Source organism: Sugiyamaella lignohabitans, chromosome A (assembly GCF_001640025.1).
Source record: "Sugiyamaella lignohabitans strain CBS 10342 chromosome A, complete sequence".
NCBI lineage: Eukaryota > Fungi > Ascomycota > Dipodascomycetes > Dipodascales > Trichomonascaceae > Sugiyamaella > Sugiyamaella lignohabitans.
In genome coordinates, this window is record NC_031672.1 from 5,553,212 (window position 1) to 5,574,390 (window position 21,179).

The following is a 21,179-nucleotide window of genomic DNA, read 5'->3' on the forward strand; positions in this document are numbered from 1 at the left end:
TGGTATCTGCACACAAAATTCACAATCCTGTTGAAAAAGATCTATTGCCCTTAATATTTAGTCAAAGTTTTATAAAGCGAAATTAGAAATATCAGCAATGATTTCCACTATCCAGATTATAGAAATAATAATAACAAATAACAGAACTAAATGGAGAGAAATACATACCACAACCCTGGATGTCGGGCACTAATTAACTCCGACATTTCTCGATAGAGTAATAGCCGAGAGGTACAAAATGGGCCGATTCGCTAGGCATTTTAGATATATCTTGTACATTATCTGGCAACCTGACGACAGATGCGGAAAATTTTAAATAATTCCGAAACTTTATTTTGATGAGACTGACCAGTTTTTAAGTCCGGCTATAATCAGTGTTCCATGCTAGATCTGTACCAGGTTTCAATGTGAATACTCTCAGAATAGCTCATGCCTTGCTGAGCACAGTTCATCTGTAAAATATAACAAATGATAATCGAAGGCCTTTAGATATAATTCCCTGCGGGTGTTATATGGCTTAAGTGCAAATATCTCACGTCATTGGACCCATTTATAACTTGAGATGTAACTTTGGAGCGATTAAATTAACCAAGTATATTGTCTACCTAAGATACATAAAACTACTCCCCTCCCCACATTTTTTTTACTCGCCACGAACCAGATCATGACTTAATGCATAATTTTGAATCTTGGGCAAATTTAGCCATGTTCACAGCCGACGACGTTGCAGTAGGTGCTTGTGATCGATTATGAGTCATATGACTTTGTACCAAATGGCCAGCGGCCAGAGCAGAACATAATGAAAGTTCAGCTGCAAGGACACCAGATGCAACAATTTTAGCCAACTGTTGAGCGTTAGCTCCGGGTGTTGTGGGATGGGGTCCACGAACACCTAATAAGTCAAGCATTGCTGCTTGAGGTTCAAGAATTGTGCCCCCACCAAGAGTTCCAACTTCTATAGATGGCATCGAGACTGAAACGTGCAAGTCTCCGTCAACATTTTCCATCAGAGTCATACAGTTAGAACTCTCAACATTCTGTGCTGGATCCTGACCTGTAGCAAGGTAGATAGCTGTCACAAGGTTGGCAGCATGGGCATTAAATCCACCGATACTACCTGCCATAGCACTACCAATCAGATTCTTAGAAACATTGAGCTCAACTAATGCCTCAACACTACTCTTTAAAGTAGTGCGTACAAACGATCCTGGAACTATGGCTTCAGCCACAATACTCTTTCCTCTTCCCTCGATCCAGTTGATGGCGGCAGGTTTCTTATCAGTACAGTAGTTTCCTGACAATGAAACAATCTCCATATCTTCAAATCCATGGTTTTTAACCATATCATTGAGTGCGAATTCAACACCCTTTGAAATCATATTCATACCCATTGCATCACCAGTAGTGGTACGGAAACGAATAAAAAGAAGTCTTCCCGCCAGAGCCGTAGTCATAGTCTGAAGACGAGCAAATCGTGAAGTGGAGTCAAAAGCCTTTTTCATAGCCTTTTGGCCCTCCTCAGAGTCGAGCCAGATTTTAGCAGTACCGGCTCTCTGAGAACTAGCAAATCGTACACAGGGTCCTCTTGTCATACCATCACCTGTTATAACTGTTCGGACACCGCCTCCGGCGTTCATAGCCTTACAACCACGTTGAGTAGAAGCCACTAGGCACCCTTCCGTAGTAGCCATGGGAATGAAATACTCTTTGCCATCTATTATCAATGGGCCTGCAACACCGACTGGCAGTGGCATGTAACCAATAACATTTTCACAACAAGCGCCAAAAACACGCTCATAGTTGTAGTTGAGGTAAGGCAATAAGCTATTCTCAAGATTTTTGGTATTAGAAATGCGTGACACAGTGGCACGGCGAACTTTGACAGCTCTAGTCTTATCACCTAGATGCTTTTCAAAGGCATACAGAGGTAGCAGACCAGCAACACCAAGATTAATGACCTCATCATCAGTGAGCTCTTTGGTATTACCAGCTTTCAAAATGGCCTTACACTCATCAATGGATCTTGTCTTAGGATTCTTTTTACTGCTGGCTAGTTCAAGCATGCTATCATCACCGCTATCAGATGCCTCACTATCAGAAGAAGAACTTCGAACAATGACCGGGACCTTCTTTTCAACCTCGACGCGCTTCTCAACAATTTTGACAACGGTATTCTTCGTCGTAGCATTGAAGAGATAAGCGTTCAGTCCCACACTTACTGCAAGGACAATGACAATACACTTGCTGATAATTGGATCACTAACAATTCTAGTCCAAAGTCCTAGAATAGAACGAATTTCATCCTCAACGCGAACCGAGAATTGAGAGTGTTCCAAGACAAGAGTTGGTAAAACCGTGACAACGGCGCCTGTTGAGGATCCAATGATGTTTTGAGACTTGAGAATATGATTCGAGAGTGGGTTCTCATTTTCACCAGTAGCAGAGTTGCTACCATTGGACAAAAATGGAAGGTTGAATGGGAAATCGCTGAAATGAACAGCGTTTAGTAAGACAAATCCACATACTACAATGCCAAGCTGAACAATATTTCTGCCAAAGCTCCTTCTAAATGGTCTACCAAGTTCACTTTCAGTAACATGTAGTGTACTATCAGCAACAGACTCGGCAACTTCATGGGAAACACCATCCTCTTCCAATGCACTACGAATAATATCATTACGCTCAATTCTAGTCATTTCGACCTTGATGGACAGAATAGCCGAATAAAACGTGACCAACATAATAAAATCATAGAACAAGATCCAAACGGAAAGGAAACAAAATTGCCATAAACCATTGACACCGGAAAATGAGCCAGCCATCAGGGTTCCAATTTCAAGGACATAATCCTTGAAAATCGCTTTGCCCTCGCTACAAATAACAGAGTAAATAGTTTGTCCGTATGCACGGTCGGAATTACCTCTGGATTCACGAAGAGCTAATCTAGTTAAAGATATTTTGCTTTCAAAACCAATTGTCGCTACTAAGAATGGCAAACCTTCTGAAAGACTTGCAATAGAAATAGGGATTCCCAAATAACACAATGTGACATAGGCAAACATAAATGCAAATGTAGAAGATAATAGAACCGAGATAAATAACAGGGCCTTAGAGCCTAACCTACGCATTGAAAAATACAATGAGAAAAATGTATAGTACATTCCCAAATAGGCCATACCCACCACAGCAAGATCATAGTTCTCAGTGCTCCGAATTAATTCAGCCAATCTGGTGAGCTTCCATCTCAACCAGAAGAATAAACTGAACGACTTTCTTAATCTCCACACGTCTTTTTGATCCTCAGAATTGATCTCAGAAAGGGAAGACAACCATTCTGAAAACTCAGCTTCAGGAATCAATATTTCCTTTTCAAACTTGGTAGGACCATCAACAGCCTGGGAAATCACCGGCAACGAGGAGGAAGAACTAGCAGCGAAAAGAATCTTAGCTCCAACATAGTGAGGAGTAGCTTCCGAGATATCAGCAAATCCATCAAGTCCACCTGCTGGCACGGGCACCCATGTAGAAGTACCATTTGGGCAGTTAAGGCCAGAAAAATAGTAACTACGAGAAAGGGTGCTTGCATAAGCGGGAATCGACAAGTCGAGAATGGAAAAGTAGGCCGTCAAGGCACATAATGCACTAATAACAATAGTCTGAATAGGGCTCTTGGTTGATTTAGCACAAATCCACGCTATTAATGAGAGTACTCCTTCAAACATGTTGAAGGGAGGTATAGGATTGTACACAGGTAATATACAGTGGTGATGGGCTAGATGATTGTTAGTGACTGTCTTGATCTCCTATGATAGACGCTCATTTAAGATCTCATCTATTTTATATTCCTTCTCATTCGGCTTGAATATAAGTCTATAGCAATTTTCATCGCGCACATAGCCAAAGCACAGAAAATCTAAGCTAGCACATGAAGAAATCGAAGTAAAATGAAACTCTGTCCCAAGGTATCCCTCTATATCGTCAACTTGAGAACATAACAGTAAGAAACACAAACTTTCAACGAAGCTCAGAAACATAATGACAAATTAAACTCCAAAGAGTAGATGAGGTGTAAAGTAGAGTTCATCGTTCGTATTGCTATATGGCAAGACTGGAAATTTTAGATCAAGCCAGACTCTCTCAACTTGCACAGCCATTGGCTTACGATATCAAAGATCCGACTGGATTTCAAACGTCCAAATTCTACCTGATTCTTTCACGAATCATTGCTTTTAAAACAAATAATAAACTGAAAATCAGGAATTTTGACGAAATAACTAATCACAAGCGAAACCAACGATATTAAATTACTTACTCACTTGAACTGCCTACAGACACTATTGGTTAAATTTGTCACCCAGCACTTTCTCCATAGACAAGAGAGATTGATAATACCAATTAAAACCCGAAGTTGAATCCCTGTTTTTGTAAAAGTACTATGTCTCTTTCTTATGGACGTTGTCGAGAAGTGAGTGAAATGTGAGTCTGTCTACTAAATATTATGCCCAACAACTGGCCGGGGCTTTTTTTTGGTTTGGTAGGTACTAGCTGCAGGAGCAGGCAAAACGCGACAGTGGCCAGGTTAAAGGGGCTGAAATTCAGGGACGAATTAAACTAAACGTGATAGCGTGCATGTGGATCATTCTTTAAACCGATATAATTGTCACATTCTACGCTTCAAAACTGTGCATTCGTAAAACAAATTCTGTCAAACGGGTGTAATGGCGCTAATGTACAAGCTTATTAAATTTTCTCCCAAGGCGCTGTCATGCCCTTGCCCACACCCGTCATCGGACTTTCGGGAAACCTAGAGAGGTCTAGGGCAAACTCGTATAGCTTCCCCTGAATTTTCCCTCCTGGTCGTAGTTTCTTGGCTGCACACATCGACTATACAATCATATACTATACTGGTCGGATATTACTCCGCCATCTCGGTATATCCGACAAAAAGTTAATTTCTCTTGATAATGCGATAAATATTTAATTATGAAAAATGTGTCTACCCAGTCAAAAACAAGAGGGAAATTTAGAGGAGCTCAAGGTAGAAGCAAGGAGCCATAGACTCGAAAGAAAAGGATTATTTTTATTTTATATTAATGCTCGGGTCGTTTACGAAGTTGGTTCATGTTATAAAGCGCGACTTTTTGGCCTTCTGTTACGGCCACGGCAGCTGACTGGGTGACTTGGGCGCTTATGTCCGAAAGTATAGGCTCAGCTTTGCTGTTGGCATGGAGTTGGTAAATGGCAAGCAGTTCCGTAGGATGGTCATAGGCTATATACAGTCTGTTAGCGGAATCGACCGTAACTGAAACAACTGTGTGTGGAAGGAGCGTCGTGACAGCGTGAGACAGGTTGTGAATCAAGTCGAGCTGAACAAGGGCATTTGTACCTTCGCAAAGAACGAGTACTTGAGACAGACCAGGTACAGCTACAATACCAGAGACAGAAAGTTCGGTATCAGAGGACTTGGGGTTAATCTCAACCATGTCAGTAGCTTCGTCCACATTATCCTGCTCTCTTTCTTGGCTCTTGGAAGCTTCTTCTTGTTGTGTATTGTTATTGTTATTGGTCTCAGAAACAGCTGCCGCAGCCTTCCGTTTTTTACCCTTTTTAGCCTCGTAGTTAAAGTGGTCACCAGCTTCATTAATCTTCTGCAAGTGATCTTTAACCAAATGTGCGATGTCGAACTTCTGGACAAGAAGTCCGTTTGTCCATTGCCAAAGACAAATAAAATTATCACCTCCACCTGAGACTAGGTAGGTCGGCTGCCATGGCACTAGCATCAGGGATGAAACAAATTCGGTGTGTGCGAATAACCAGTGCTCAATTATGTATGACTTAGGGTATCGCGATACTCGAATATGCTCGTCTCTATCAGCGGTAATAATATATTGCTGTCCATTGTGTTCAGCAAGGACAAGGTCAACAAGCATCGACACATGTCCCAGAATTGGGTGGTCAGCACCTTTCCCCGGTTCTTCCTCATTGACAAGAATGGGCTTATTATTCTCGCCAGGTAATGGCACTTGGTAAACATCACCAAACTTATCACCCAGAATTAAAGTCGTATCATCGACGGTAGTATCTATTGATGATGGCTTTTTTGGGAATGACCTGTGACTGATGGTGCTGCTAATGTTACTCGAGTCGAATACTAACGCAAGTTTTTCTTCATTGGTAGTACCAATCAGATACTTCCCATTTCGAGATAGCTTTAAATTCTGAATATGGGCCCTAATTTCGCTGAGAGGTTTGGATTGCTTTTTGTTACTGTCAACCAACTGTTCGGCAATCGCCGTACTGATTGCAAAATCTCCAGTCAGAGTAGCACCACTGTTCGATATATCAAATGATTTGAGTTGTTGAGCCGTGGCAATATATAGGGTCGTGCCATCGTTGTTCACGAGGAGCTGATGGAATGGATGAGACATGCTGAGCCAGATGACGGATAATATACAATACTGAGTATAGTGCAGCAAGTGAGCGAAATTAGATCAACTCAACTCAAATATAATAAAAGAGATATCCAAATACAAGACACAGTACTGCAAACTGTCCGCCGTTCTATCAGCAGGTAGCGTTGCCGAATTATGCTTTTGTTTGGTGATAAATTTTTTACTGCCTACTGAAACCTGTGGGGGTCTCGACACAATTTTAAGACTCGAAGTGTGGGAATGCTCACAGAGAAAAGGAAAATAATGCCTATGATACAATACCAGTAATAACAACGAAGACAAATACGTAGATGTAGCTAAGTCCCAGTCTTTTACTTGCCTTGTATAAGTTTAGTTGGCGGATCCAGACTATGAGTGATGTCGGTCTGGAGTTCTGTCTGCGTCTCTATATATTTTTCTTGTCAACTGCAGATGATCGACATACAGGGCCCAGGGAATATCCCAACTGCGCCCGGAGATTTCCGTCGCCTTGTCCCGGTTATTTTAGCCGTCATATCGACTAGCCATATACAAGGACTCTCGAGACTTTGGAAGCTCATGAGAGGGAGTCGAGCAAACCGGGAGCATCCCCTAGTGCTATATGCAGGTACGAAAAGCACAAAATCTAGGAAATATAAAATTTTTTAATTTTTGAATAATTACAATACATCAGCACAAACTTCGTTTCTTTATATTTTAATTCTTCAAATGTAACCAACTCTGCTGGCGACATCAAGAGCATCGTGGTCAGCAGTCAATCTAACGAAAGCCTTCTTGGTTCCGTCAGGCTTAACCAAAGTGTTAACCTTGAGCACATCAACATCGTAGAGCTTCTTGACAGCATCCTTGATTTGGTTCTTGTTGGCCTTGATGGCAACCTTGAGAACTAAGGTGTTGGACTCCTCGATCTTCTTGATGGCACCCTCACTGTTGACGTGGCTGACAATGATGTTGTGCTCGTCAAGTCTGGGGTAGTGAGCAATGCTCTTACGCTCGTACTTGGGGTTTCTAGCGAGCTTGAGAGTCTTGGGTTGACGGAAGGTAGCAGAAGTGCGGACCTTGAGGACCTTCTTGCCGTTGACACCCTTGACAACGGCCTTCTTGGCAGCGAGAGCCTTTTGAGCGGAAGCTATAACTTGTTAGTATTCTTCACTCCTTATACAGAGACTCAGCTAAATGAACACATAAATCTGAAGGAATGGTAACGGTCAAAAGGTCGGTTACAGAAATTGAGTATTATGCAGTAGTAACATAAAGCGGTTCATATTAAAGAACTGTTGTAACATAGTTCATTTGTCGAGTCCTCATTCTACTAGATCTCAAATCATCTCATCCATAAAGTCGATTTGTATCTTAAATGTTGATTCAATCAATAAAAAAAACGATCAAAAGTTGATTACGATACACATCAGAATTTCAAGAGCGAAAAATTTTAGGAAACATGTCGAATATACAGTTCGAATATTTTAACGGTCGTTCAATATTGTTATTTAAAGAGTTTGGGCCCACAAACAATGGAGTTACCAGTCCAATAATACCTTCAGATTCATTTGTACAGTTTTGCAATCTTCTAATTTGATCAAACATACCCTTTGGAGCCATTTTTATTTATGCTTTGATGTGTTGAAGTTTGGTGTTGCCGAACTGTCGTGAAAATGACTTTGCTATGTACACCCTCGAGTACCAGTATGTGCGCATATGGACGAACTGGAGTGAGTGGTGAGTGAGTGGATTTGTCACAGTCACATATAGTTATTTCCTATTTAGGAAGGTGCGTTTTATAAATGCTCACTGTATGCTCTATGCAGGCATCCTAGCTGCTGTAGGGCTGAGTATCTTATCAGAAGATAGATCGACAATCATGCCATCTCACACAGAGAACTAGGGCCCAACTGCTCTTATTCGTTAGTAGTAATCGGACCCATCTGTCCACTCTGTTGTTGGCAGATCACTCTAGCTATTGTTCTAATCCACATTTGGGGACTTTTTGGATCAGGTTGTGTTTTTGATTCAAACTGCATCAAGAATGTTCCAAGCCGAGCTCGCTATTCAATGGTGGGCTTGGGAGAGCCAGTAGCGAACATTGCGGCCACTGTGGGCAATTCTCAGAAACCTGATGAGGGCATAATCAAATGAGTGAAATAATGTGATTGACTGCTGGCTAACATTATACCCATATTGGCGTCTTGTGATCGTGTAATAGCTGTTAAAATTATATTTATAGATTTTGATAAATATTATAAATATATAGATTTTGATCACTGCCAGTAAGCGTTCTGAAGTGTAATTCCTCAGCATCTGTAAATTCGGGCGAAAATATACTCTTTATCAGAATGTTAATTATTTGGTACCTGAATCTGTAGTGAAGTGATAATTGGATTTCAGTGCGACCGTTTAATATGTTACAGAGCTGTATGACCCCCTCGACAACTCCTCCCCTTGATCCCTGGTCGATCTCTACTTTCAATGGAACCACGCATATGTTGACTTCAGTGAAATGAACGCGCTTCAACTTCGGATATTCCCACTATTCTTACCATAATGACATAGTCCAGAAATCAGCCGTGTCTGGGGTTTTAACGATGATATCGGATTACAACCGTTTAGAATCAAGAGTCCAAATAGGCTTGAACCAGAATTTCATCTATAGCAGGGATGTTCACGACATTTATAGGCATAGTGGAGTTTTGGGAGGCATTGCTGGATAACAGCCACTTTTTGATCGGCTATGCATGATACCTCTTGATATTGATGAAGTGGGTCATGGCTAGCAAAAGACGGAGACCGAACAGGTTGATTTAACTTTTTGTGTTGCCCTGTATATTTCGTGTAGGTGGCATATTGTATATATAGAACTTTCTACAAATGCGATGCAGTCTTTTTCCTCTTTATTGTCAGACCGACAAAGATTCGAATTGTGAGTTGTTCCAAGCTACCGCTAGATTTGGCGACACAACATACTAACCTCGTAGGAACCGGTCAATTGTAGCATATTTATCACAGAATGGGGTTTCTCCAGATCTCTTATCAACAGTTGCATCTACGATAGAATATCAGCCTGATACCACTAATGGAAATGCTCTTTCATTAGATTCAGAGGAAACTAGGCGGCAAGCACAGATCTTAGAGAAGAAATGGACTTCTGTTGTGAGATTACAGAGAAAGGTCCTAGATCTGGAAGCTCAAGTGACGAGTTTAAAAGAAGAGTTAGATAATGTCACGTCTATTGGTAATGGTGCCCTATCCAGTCGGAACAGTAAACAAGATCCTACAACGTGGCTACCTCGGGCACCTGCAAAATATGCTCTATCTGGTCATAGACAACCTATCACATCATTAGCATTTCACAAGTTTTTCTCGGTCCTAGCATCAGCTAGTGAAGATGGCATGATTAAAATCTGGGACTGGGAACTTGGCGAACTAGAAAGAACTATTAAAGCTCATACCAAGTCTGTTTTGGATATTGATTTCGGTGGGCCATCGAGAGACGAGATTCTACTAGCATCCTGTTCATCAGATCTTACCATTAAAATCTGGGACCCATCGAATGATTATTCCAATGTGCGTACCTTGACAGGTCATGATCATACCATCTCCAGTGTACGATTCACTCCCTCAGGTACTCATTTGATATCGGCATCACGAGACAAGACCATCCGCATCTGGGAAGTCAAGAGTGGCTATTCCATCAAAACTATCCATGGTCATTCGGAGTGGGTTCGAAGCATAAGCGTGTCATTAGACGGCAATTATATCCTGTCAGGAGGAATAGATCAATCTGCGAGAATCTCTAGCTTCAGCACTGGTGAAGGTAAACTACAATTTATTGGTCACGACCACGTTATTGAGCATGTTGTATTTGCTCCAAAGTCTGCGTACCCTTACTTAGCAGCTCTCGAAGGGCTGGAACAGCCTGTTACTTCGATTTATTCGCCATCGTTCGAATACGTCGCGACTGCTTCTCGAGACAAGACCATCAAGATATGGAACTCTCGACAAGAGCTCATTGCAACTCTAGTGGGTCATGAGAACTGGGTACGAGCCATAGAATTCCATCCGGGTGGTAAATACCTGCTTAGTGTGTCAGACGACAAAAGCATTCGGTGTTGGGATCTGAGTCAGCAGGGTCGGTGTGTAAAAACAATTCAAGAGGCCCATCACCATTTTGTAAGCTGTATAAAATGGGCCCCACCAGCGGCATCGGTTGACGAGGATCCTGCGACGTCTACCAACTTAGATTTAAAGAACATGAGGGGATTAATAGCAACTGGTAGTGTAGATTTAGAAATAAAGGTGTGGACGTGATGTGACACCTAGCATTAATGATGTATGAATAATAAACTAATAAAGCAACGCATGTATCTCTATGACTCCGCAGCCTAGCTATAGCCACAAGTTCATGGGTGAATAAAAGAACTTAATGAGAAAAGGAGAATAAAGTTTAAAAAAGTAAACGATTCGGTATATCATTAATTAGATGATTAAACGATTAAAGAGAAGAGCCTAGCTATTTAGGAGACAATAATGGACGGGTGTCATCGTTGGAACCATCGCGATCGCGATTACTTCTAATGGAGTTTGAAGGGCTTGATCTGTTGGACAGAGGTTGATCACTATGAACGCTCACATCTTCAATCACGACTTTATTTACGCCATGAACATTGATAACACTCTCAATAATACCACCAACCCGATAGCTATGACTTTCAGGGATTGAGGGGCTCACAACACGGCTCTCATAGGCAAGATCCCCATCATGATCGTGCTCGAAAGAACGTTTACCAACACTACTGGCCAGGGCTTCTTGAACAGCTCCAAGTTCTGAAACTGTTACAGGCCCCTTCTTGGCGGTCGGGACAGAAAGCAACTGGTCATCAATTGGTATCGATCCAGAAGATCCTCCACGAGTACCATGGGATGTATGATACGGTTCGGTCTTGGAAGCGTTTTTGGGACCCCCACTAGCAGGAATCAAAGGCGAATTAACTGCGCTATTGGTACCAGCAGTGTTAGGACCTGTTCCTAGGGCGCGCTTAACAGTGATATTTCTAGTGGTTGTAGGAATTGGGTTAGATGCTTTATTAGATGGTCCAAGCTTTGGAAAGGGTCGGTCTCCAGCGCCCTCCTGTGAATGAGAAGCTAATGCAGTAAGTACATTTTCAAAGCAAAGAGATGTACGGGGGGAAGAACGGGTAGGTGGCGTTTCCAGGGCAATTTGATCATGGGTTGTATTTGTATCGGCAGTAGATGATCCATTGGTCGCTGTGTAGTTGGTAGTACCATTGGGAACTTCGCCAGACACATGATTGTAACTGTGGGTCTTAGTCAAGGGACCAGGATGGGCACGACGAATAGCCTTGTGAACATCAATATAAACATCAGACTCATCTACAATCTCCTCACCAATAAGCTCTTCAATAACATCTTCGAGAGTCAATACACCTAATGCTCCATAAGGTTCACCTGGATTATCCGATACAATGATCATGTGCGATTTACCTTCTTGGAAGTAGTTTAGAATATTCAAACATGAGGTATCAGGCCCAGTTTCAGGCAAAGTTGCCAAAGGAAATGACGAAATAGGAAGAGCATCTTCAGGATCATAAGTGATAAGAATACGAACAAGCAGCATACCAATAAAGTTCTCAGGCTCGCCAGGTTCATGAATAGGAATACGGTTGAAACCGGTGTGAAGAATTTGTTCCATCGTCTTTTCATCAAGAATTGTATCAGCACTAAGAACAAATACATCCTCCATAGGAGTCATGATGGTCCCAACTGGTTTCTCCTTCAAATCCAATACAGCAGAAATAATTGTCACTTCATCCTGGTTTAATCTTTCAACTCCCATATTCTTATGAAGAGTGACTAATGTCTTCAGGCCCGCCTTTTTATACACAGTACCATGGCCCTCACCAAGAGTGTGATCTAATAACAGGGCTATGGGGTATGCAACGGGGTACATAAGATACATGAGACCCAACACAAAAGGAGCAAATGCAGCACCAACCGCAAGTCCATAACGAACTGAAATTGATTGAGGAATAATTTCACCGAAGATAACAATTGCAACAGTTGACGATACAACAGCAGGCCAGCCGCCGCCTAAGCAACGGTCTAACACAATGGGTAGTGTCTCATTTGTTATAACATTTCCTAACAACAACGTGACCAATACCCAGTGCTTACCTTTGCTAAGAAGAGTAAGGACTTTGTCAGCAGATTTACGTTCGCTGGGGGATCCAGATTGTTTCATAACCTCCAAATATATTTCATCCTGGCCCATCAAGCCAAGAGTGAGACCAGCAAAAACACCACCAAGGATAACTAGGAATGCCGAGACGGACATATTTAGCAAAAAGTCAGACTCATCTTCCAGAGCAGGGCCATCGCCATCACTTGACTCCTGTATTGATGCATGATGAATAGGATAAGCTGAAATAGCTGGCAACAAGCCGATAAGGGCAACTAAAAGTCTGGCAATGGATAATGTAGTTGAGGTTCCTAATTTTATACGGCCGCCAGTGCTCATTTCAACAGTAGTATCGCTACCAGTGCTCTCATCTGAATTAGGCACAATAGCTGAAATAGGAGCAATCTTGTATGATTTGTCCTTGATATTTCTATCACTAACAACCACCTTACCACTAGCACTAATGTGCTCTTTGCACAGGTTCTTCCTGTCACGTTGAGCTCTTTTCTTGGTATGTGAAACAGCAGGAGCCAGGGCAGTGACTCCAGTGCCAGGCGCACCATTCAACTGCCCTGCCTGTCGAGTATTGGTCGGGGCGTGGCAACATATACTGGGATCTCCGTCGGATTCAGACATATACTTGGATGAACTAAAATAAATCGTCGTTAGTAAATGCGGTCTTGCTAATTGAAATGATAAAAGTGCAATTTTTGGGGATCAAAAACGTTATCAAGATATGAACCACGAGGAAAGATAAGGTCCAATTGCGTCAAGGCAGTCATCTAGACGGCACAGTTCGGTTCACGAGCCCAATCTCGGATAATTCATGACAAAGAGATACCGTCAATAATATATCGAACGTATTAAGAATCAACTTCAAAAAGCTAGTAATTCCAAAATGTGCATAAAAAAATGGTTGCCTGATCAAAAATAAAGCTAGTGAATATAACAAGAACCAGTGAACGAAGAATGCCAAAAGCTTGATAGGGGTATATGCCAGTTGAGACGACCGAACAAATACACTCTCTGTTTAGATACTTACTTGATATGCAAAGAACGATAAATATATAACTTCAAAAATAATCAGTTCGTAAGCTCGAAATAGATCAAACGTCTTAGTTCAAATTTAAGCTTCGAAAACGTGGAGTTGTGTGTGTAGCTAGAAACGTGGAGCGAACTACAGTTAGAAAATTAGCCTCTCACAAATAGTAGGAATGTAAGATGCAATCTTTTGCATCCCCCGTGCTCCTTTCATTTGCTTCGAGACGTGCACGGCCAGCCATTTGGATTGATGCCGCGCGCATAAGCGGGCATGATCGCCAGGAATATCCCATTTATAGAAGGCCAATTCGACGCCCCGGCCGTTGGTCTAATTAAAACCTAAACCCATCAGTCAATGTCTTATTAGTTTGTTTGGTATTTACAGAGGGTAAGTTATTCTGAGAATCGACGGCTGGCACTAGCAAGATTCCAAATTCTCATAATTGGCTATATTAATTTATTTGGTCAAGTTATTACTGGCCAAGTCATCATCCGAGAAGCATATGAATAGACTATCGCAGTCCGACGCATGCATGGCGCAGGTCACTCGTTATCAGAGTTTCCAATTGTAGATATCTGAGGGATATAAAAAAATGCCAGCGTGGGGTTTTTCCGATGTAGCAATTAGTGGGGTAAATTGGGTTTTCAGTGTCACGAGTCAGATAATGTAAGTCGCGAATCTAGTTATCGGCTTTTATTCAAGGTCATGAGTGGCCAAGTATATTAAGACATTGATCGGCCATTGCTGGCGTTCGGTGCAGCTTATCTATGCAGGGTCTTAAAATGCTGCTGAAGATCGCTAGCATGATTCATTGTGGTTACTATGCTCCTCTCACTATTTTTTGGTGAGTAATGTCAATTAGTAAGAGAGCTGGCTATTGACTGGATTTTAGTCAATGGGGTCCATATGGGTTTATCACGCCATTGTTGAGCCTGCGTCCCTCTGGTAATACTATAACACCTATAAAAGTGCTACAATATTATACACACACTGTAAAGGTTACCAAAAATGGCTGAGTTTATGATACAAGCGAAATGATCAAAATCAACCAAATCAATTACCGGAGGCAATCTAGACAGAAAAGAAATCAGTTTACATAACATTTAATAGCTAAGGGAGTCACTTAGGATACCTTCCAAGTACTCGGCGACAAGGCCGTCGTCAGCGGTATGAACTGCAGGAGCTAAGTTGAGTACACGACGTTGTGGGAGGGCCCCTTTGACTAAAGCGGGGAGATCAGCTGAAGAAAATCCGAGGGCCGAGATGCCACGAGGCTGGTCACCAAGTTTGTTATACAAAAAGTCTTGAATGGCTTCGCTGAGTACTTCACCAGCAGACTCAAGCTTGACATTAGAAGTGTCGACGCCAAAGAGACGAGCAGCTTCGAGATGGCGTTCAGGGTTTGAAGGGGCCGTAAATTTGAATACAGCAGGTGCAGTGACGGCTACACTGACACCATGTGGGATAATAGGATGATCTACTTCATAACCATAATGTTTATACCCCTTATTTTGACTGGATAATGGGTATGACAAACCGTGAGCAAGATGTACACCACTATTATTAAGACAGATACCTGCAAGGGTAGCAGCTAAGACTGTTTGCTCTTGGGCTACAAAATCCTCAGGGTCCTTGACGGAACGAGGTAGGTATTCTACGATGAGTTTCATGGCAGCAGTACAAAAAATGTCTGAAATAGGGTTGGCTCCTTGGTATGCTGGACGTAAAATTGGATCCTTGGGGCGAGGAGTACGCTGGTTATATGGAATAGTGGTATAAGACTCAAGAGCATGACACAATACGTCAAGACCAGACGATGCCTTGACAGACGCTGGCATGGTACTAGCATTCAATGGATCAACCATACCGAGAATGGGTTTAATCGCACGAGATGCGATACCGGTCTTGGATTTCTGACTGGTCAAATCAAAGATAGCAGTACCAGTAGTCTCGGATCCAGTACCTGCGGTAGTAGGAACTGCAATTAGTGGAAACACTTGGCGCTCCACGGGCATGCCTTTACCAACAGGAGCATTGACAAAGTCCATTAAATCAGCTTCAGGATAAGTTTGGAATAGATTGGCGATCTTGGCGGTATCCATGACGGAACCACCACCTACTGCCAAGTAAGCATTAGGCTGATGTTGACGGGCCCAATCTATGGCATGACGAATGCCGTGATCTTTGGGCTCGACAATAACATCCGAGTAAATTTCATATTTGATTCCTTGCGAGTCCAGAGATTCAACAGCAGCTTTAACAGCCGTTTTATCCAGTAAATTTTTGTCTGTAAACAATGCTACTTTGTCTGCACCCAAGTGCTTGAAATCATAGCCGACTTCACGAGTCACTCCTAAACCATATCGAATGCTACTAAAACTCATTTCAAATGCATAATCCGCCTCGACAGCATTTCTCGAAGCGCCAAAAGCTCGCTGAGCCAACATGGTACTGGCAGCAGACTTCAATCCAGCACCAACTGCTTTGCCAGTACACCCATGGCAAGGACAAGCAGGGGGGTGTTTCTGAGCGTGTTTTAAAAGCGATAATGCCGCTTGTTTCTTAGACCGAACTGTCCTGATGAGCATTTTCATATATCAAACTAATGAGAGATTGAATGTTGTATGTGTCTCTTGTTTTGCTGTTTTCTGCCAAAAAGAATATGATGCTCAGCTATTGGTCTTTCGAAGTTAATATACATCCGCATTGGCAGCTGCAAGATTGTTTACCCGCCATACCCCACGTCGGAGCAGCCGCGGTTACCCCAGCTTTTCGGGGTGCAGGTCGGCCGAGCCGCCGATGTATACTTCGAAAACTGGGGGTTTACTGAAAGCTTATAAGCTCTATCCATTAAATAATTACTACATTACCATTATAAATAATAAAAAAAATTTTAATCCCCCTAGAACTATTAAATGTTCTTATAAATAGCATTATCGCCTTCGCGCATTACACTCTGGTTCTCAACGCGCTCAGCAATATCGATCTCTTCTCCAGTATCTTCAGTGCATACACGGTCCCAAGCAGCCAGGGTCTCAAATGTAACGATAACAGTCAATAGCAAAGCTACAATACCCATTAATAGCGTTGCTGACATGTTTGCAAATGGCAAAAATGCAATAGTTATGCCCACCGGAACTCGCCAGATGACTCGCCAGTGCTTTGGTACCCACTTTTGACCCGGATCATCATCACATTTAGAGAGGATACTGATTATATAGTTGGCTAACAGTCCAACACCAATACCTCCGCAAAAAAGAAACGAATAGTTTCTCTTGAGTTGATACACTTCATGCTCACCAAGATGTTCGCTTTCCGCAACCTCAGCGAATTCATATGATGCCAGCTCACCAGCAGCATCAGCAGCAAGAACCAGAGCTGCATTTAACGGCATATGGGCATATAGCCATGCAATAGCGGTCTGTTTACTGCGTCGAAGAGCGTGTGTCCATTTGGAGCTTCCATCGCCATTGAAGTAGATCCAATTCAAATCATAGGCAATCAACAGAGTAAAAAAAGCTCTCAGCAGCTTGAGATTGAATCCAATCTGTGCCGGTGATTCATATACAATAACATATAAGAATTCACCTAGAACAATAACATAAAATGCTTCATATCGCTCAATTTCATGGTTCAAATCTAAAGCTGTGGTATGGGTCGCTTTTAATATACCTCTCCAAAAGGTGCTATAGTTGAATGCAAAAAAGAATTGCTCACAGGCGATTGCGACAATTGCTAAAGCAATTTTCACTCTAACTGGAGTCCAAATCGTAGACAGCCATATACCACAGGTGATAACGACAAATGTGGCAAGCGATCTCATAACCTTCCGGTGTTCAGGGATATAAAACGTGTAGGCGAAAATAACTCCGTACACAGAGATTCGACTCACAATATAGATTCCTACTACCAGACCAGTATATTTGGTAGATGAGCCGGCTAATTGGGCATTGTTACCATACATAACAATAAGACACATCTGCCAGAACACTAAACACCGCTGAGTTAAATCGTCATTATAATAATAGTTCATGAAATCTCTCATATCACCCCACATCTGCCATGCCGGAATACCCACTAACAAGTATTTTAAAAGATTTAACCCTGTGGGATCTTCTGTGACAATATGAGCCAAGTTTGCTACCATACCAACGAATAACAAATCGAGGAAGATCTCAAATCGACCACTACTTCGCTCCCCCTCTGTTTTATAAAGAGTATTATCGTAGAAATACTGGAGAGCCCTTGGTTTCACAAATGGTCTTGAAGATCCATCCACACCTTTTTTCATCCAAACCACATGGACACCGCCATGTTTGTCCTGGTGGAACTGGGGACTCTGTTCAGACATATTTGGCAACCAAAGTTGTAAATAGCTTTCTTTGTGTGATAGTAGACAAATCTGTAACCGTTTTCTAAGCTGTTTTTGGTTCCACTTTCAATTTTAAAACAATATTTGCGAGTGAGAATAGTAACTACTGGAACTGCTACCAGTTACCATCCAGTGACGAGATTTCTAATACCTTAAATCTTGTCTTAAATCTTCTTGCAAAACTTCGATCTGATATAACAAAAACAATAAGGTTCGATAAACAATCTGCGGCTCAAATCTCGCCAAGGCCCTCTTTATGCGCGACCGCCTTGATCCCGCAGATTACCAACAACTTACTCAGCGACAACTGCAGAGCTCGTGCTTTATACACTTCGTACAGATGCGGCAAACAATCTTCGGTGCCCAGGAGTCTGTTCCGTTATTATCACTGGACCGATTTTAGTAGCTTGGGTCTCTCATAGTGAACCTAGGCTGCAGCTATCGTCAAGTTCAGGGTCTCACTCTTATGCGATGATCGACGCCAAGACCCCTTCCAGCAAGCACAGCAAAGACGGTACGCTACGGGCATGAAAACAAGGGTTAAACGAACTTTATTTCAATCGGTGCCTACATTTAGCTGCTTGTTCTACTAGGTCACTGCAAACGGGCCGGCGGCCAGCCTGGGTAGTAAAGTGGGCAGGCGGCTTGGCAAATGCGCAGCAAGCGGACAACAATCGCTTCAAGAAACCAAGCCCAACCAAGACTGTCAAACTGTGGGGCGGAGCCCCAGACTCCTTTTGCTCCTCTCCGGTCACACCTCTAGGGCGATAACTTGGCCCAAAAAGATTCACTGCGAAACCAATTTTTTCAAAACTAAATAAATATATATATATATATAAACCACAGAACCTTGGAAATAAAAAAGATGGAGGTTGTCCTTGTATCAGCGGCTAGTGAGCTCACTTCATTAGCAAGAATCAGGGGGAGAGGGGTATATAGGCAGAACACATAACAAAGAAATAAACACACAAATCATATATAGAGAAGAGAATATGTCATGACATCACATAAATAAGAACTCGTGTTTTAGACGAGCGGTGTGTGCGATCAGCTGAAAGCGTTGAGAACCTTGTCAACGTCCTTCTCGGTCAGCAAGACACCAGTCTCAGAACACTTGGCCTTTGCACGTAGTTCATGGCACAATCCATCAATATCAATATCACCAAACTTTGGATGTTGGCAGATGCGGTCCCATACAGCAGTACAGTTCATGAGTTTGGATGGATTTGCAGGAACAGTCTCCTCATCAGCGGCGCCTGCGCCGACACTAGGTACTGTGTCAGCCAGTGGATCTACACCGGCATCGACACCCGGTACCACAGGAACAGCAAAAGAGTTGTTGGTCCCTTGTTCCTTAACCAAGTCCGCGTTCTTATTAAGCATCTCAAAGGCAGTGTTTGCAATGGGGTTCTCTAGTGGGTCAAACATGCTATATTCTGAAGTTGCCAGCTCAGGGAGTGTGAACTGCTCACCGTCAAACAACGGGTCTCTGTATTCACTAATGAAATCCACGTCAAACTCTGATGGCGAGAAGATTCCACCAAGTCCTGATCCTGGTGGAGTTCTTGAAGACGTTGAGCTTGTCATGGCTCCAGTATTACCAGCTCCTCCGCCAGCAACCACTTGAGGGGATGCAGAAGAAGTCCATGGAATAGATCCCGCTGTGATCACAACTGGAGATCCCTTGGCACTCGGGGCCTTGGGCACTGGGTGGTCCTTAGTACCGCATGCAAGAGACAACTGATCACAAAACTCATCTGGCTGGGGTTCACCTAAACTAGACGATCTTCTGAAAGAGTCAACACTAGTAGCAGGAGAAGATGACGCTGCCGACATAGGAGATGCACTCGAGATAGATCCAAATGGTGATTCGCTAGTACCGCTCTTTCTAGACTGGAACTTGCCGCTGGTGGCACTGTTAATACTGTTCACACTTGAACCAGAAGGTCGCTTCTTGTCTCCATTAGAAAAGAATGGGAACTCGAATGTGAACGGCTTTGTAGCTCCTGTGCTGCCGAGAGTAGCAGTTGAGCCACCAAGGTCCTGATTAAGTAGAACAGTGTTCTTAGTGTTAGTAGGAACATTTGGGTTCAATCCTCCCTTGCTAGTTTGACGATATTTCTTCAACTCTTCCTGTAACCGTTCAACTTGTAAGCGCAAAAAGTTATTTTCATCATTAGTAGCAGTGGCTTCATTTTCCAATTGTAATACACGATCTTCAAGTTCCTTTAAATGTCTTTCCTTTCGCTCTCTAAAAGCACGCTGAGCGGCACGGTTTTGAGCTTTACGCTTGTTTTCAGGTTCCTTCTCTTCAGGCTTTCTACCAGCCTTCTTGGCAGCTGCGGCAGCTGCTGCAGCTACCTTAGAAGAAGACACTGTACTTGAAGCATCGGCCTTTGCGGCCTTTGACTTGATATTGTCGCTTTCAGTATTAGCCTCAGACTTAACTTGAACAGGCTCCTCCGAGTTCTCACGGTCAGGAGAAGCAATCTTGCGCTTCTCTGGTAATGAAAACGTATTGTTTGGAGAAGGTGTTTCATTAGGCGACAGAGTCACCGATTCAACAGATATTGGTGAATACATAAGATTGTTCGAGTTATTGAACTTATCTTGGGCAAAAGTATCACCATCAATCAGAAAGTCCCCTTCCGACTCCTTGCCGTAGTTGTCAAAGAAAGGGTTCTCTTCGTTGACAAATTCATGAATAGATTTGGCTGATGTAGTCATCTTCATTCGAATGTTAGTAACTCTGTTGACTCAGCTTGCCATCAATAGAGAAGAGCGTGACATTTACTCATCGAGAGAAATAGTAAATGCATGAAAGATACACAGAATGGGTCACCTAACGAATAGCAAATCGTCACCACGTCACCAGACACCTTTCACTATCCATAACTTCTGGAAATACTCACTTTTCCTATCAACACTATTTAAAATTATTAAGTTTAAGTTTCGAAATACTCAAATTCTCTACCGTCGATACTGGCAGGTTGCGTAATGTTGAAGCCGTTGTTACCGTCTGATAATCTTAGCTGTATGTATGTTAAGTTTTATGGCTGCTATTGCTATAATCAGCTGTTATAATTTTGCAAGAAAATATAACTATTATTTTCGAACCGGTTTACTGAATTTGCAATATAT

The 21,179-nt window shown here is 42.5% G+C and overlaps 7 protein-coding genes across 7 annotated transcripts; 1 reads left to right on the forward strand and 6 right to left on the reverse strand.

The window, feature by feature from the left end:
- Positions 1–662: 662 nt before the first annotated feature.
- Positions 663–3,722, reverse strand: HMG1 (hydroxymethylglutaryl-CoA reductase (NADPH) HMG1; the record flags this gene model as incomplete). The annotated part of the gene is made up of 1 exon (XM_018878746.1): positions 663–3,722. The coding sequence occupies one exon, from the start codon at positions 3,720–3,722 to the stop codon at positions 663–665; it is 3,060 nt and encodes a 1,019-aa protein (XP_018736018.1).
- A 1,368-nt stretch (positions 3,723–5,090) lies between these two features.
- On the reverse strand, positions 5,091–6,428 carry TRM82 (Trm82p; the record flags this gene model as incomplete). Its single annotated transcript, XM_018878747.1, has 1 exon — positions 5,091–6,428. The coding sequence occupies one exon, from the start codon at positions 6,426–6,428 to the stop codon at positions 5,091–5,093; it is 1,338 nt and encodes a 445-aa protein (XP_018736019.1).
- Positions 6,429–9,818: 3,390 nt separating this feature from the next.
- On the forward strand, positions 9,819–10,736 carry PAC1 (Pac1p; the record flags this gene model as incomplete). Its single annotated transcript, XM_018878748.1, has 1 exon — positions 9,819–10,736. The coding sequence occupies one exon, from the start codon at positions 9,819–9,821 to the stop codon at positions 10,734–10,736; it is 918 nt and encodes a 305-aa protein (XP_018736020.1).
- A 202-nt stretch (positions 10,737–10,938) lies between these two features.
- Positions 10,939–13,260, reverse strand: MAM3 (Mam3p; the record flags this gene model as incomplete). Its single annotated transcript, XM_018878750.1, has 1 exon — positions 10,939–13,260. The coding sequence occupies one exon, from the start codon at positions 13,258–13,260 to the stop codon at positions 10,939–10,941; it is 2,322 nt and encodes a 773-aa protein (XP_018736021.1).
- Positions 13,261–15,004: 1,744 nt separating this feature from the next.
- On the reverse strand, positions 15,005–16,260 carry ADH4 (alcohol dehydrogenase ADH4; the record flags this gene model as incomplete). Its single annotated transcript, XM_018878751.1, has 2 exons — positions 15,005–15,009; positions 15,117–16,260. The coding sequence occupies 2 exons, from the start codon at positions 16,258–16,260 to the stop codon at positions 15,005–15,007; spliced, it is 1,149 nt and encodes a 382-aa protein (XP_018736022.1).
- A 317-nt stretch (positions 16,261–16,577) lies between these two features.
- AWJ20_1842 (Uncharacterized protein RA0937) lies at positions 16,578–18,017 on the reverse strand (the record flags this gene model as incomplete). Its single annotated transcript, XM_018878752.1, has 1 exon — positions 16,578–18,017. One exon carries the CDS (start codon positions 18,015–18,017, stop codon positions 16,578–16,580), a length of 1,440 nt encoding a protein of 479 aa, XP_018736023.1.
- Positions 18,018–19,085: 1,068 nt separating this feature from the next.
- YAP1 (DNA-binding transcription factor YAP1) lies at positions 19,086–20,771 on the reverse strand (the record flags this gene model as incomplete). The annotated part of the gene is made up of 1 exon (XM_018878753.1): positions 19,086–20,771. One exon carries the CDS (start codon positions 20,769–20,771, stop codon positions 19,086–19,088), a length of 1,686 nt encoding a protein of 561 aa, XP_018736024.1.
- Positions 20,772–21,179: the final 408 nt, after the last annotated feature.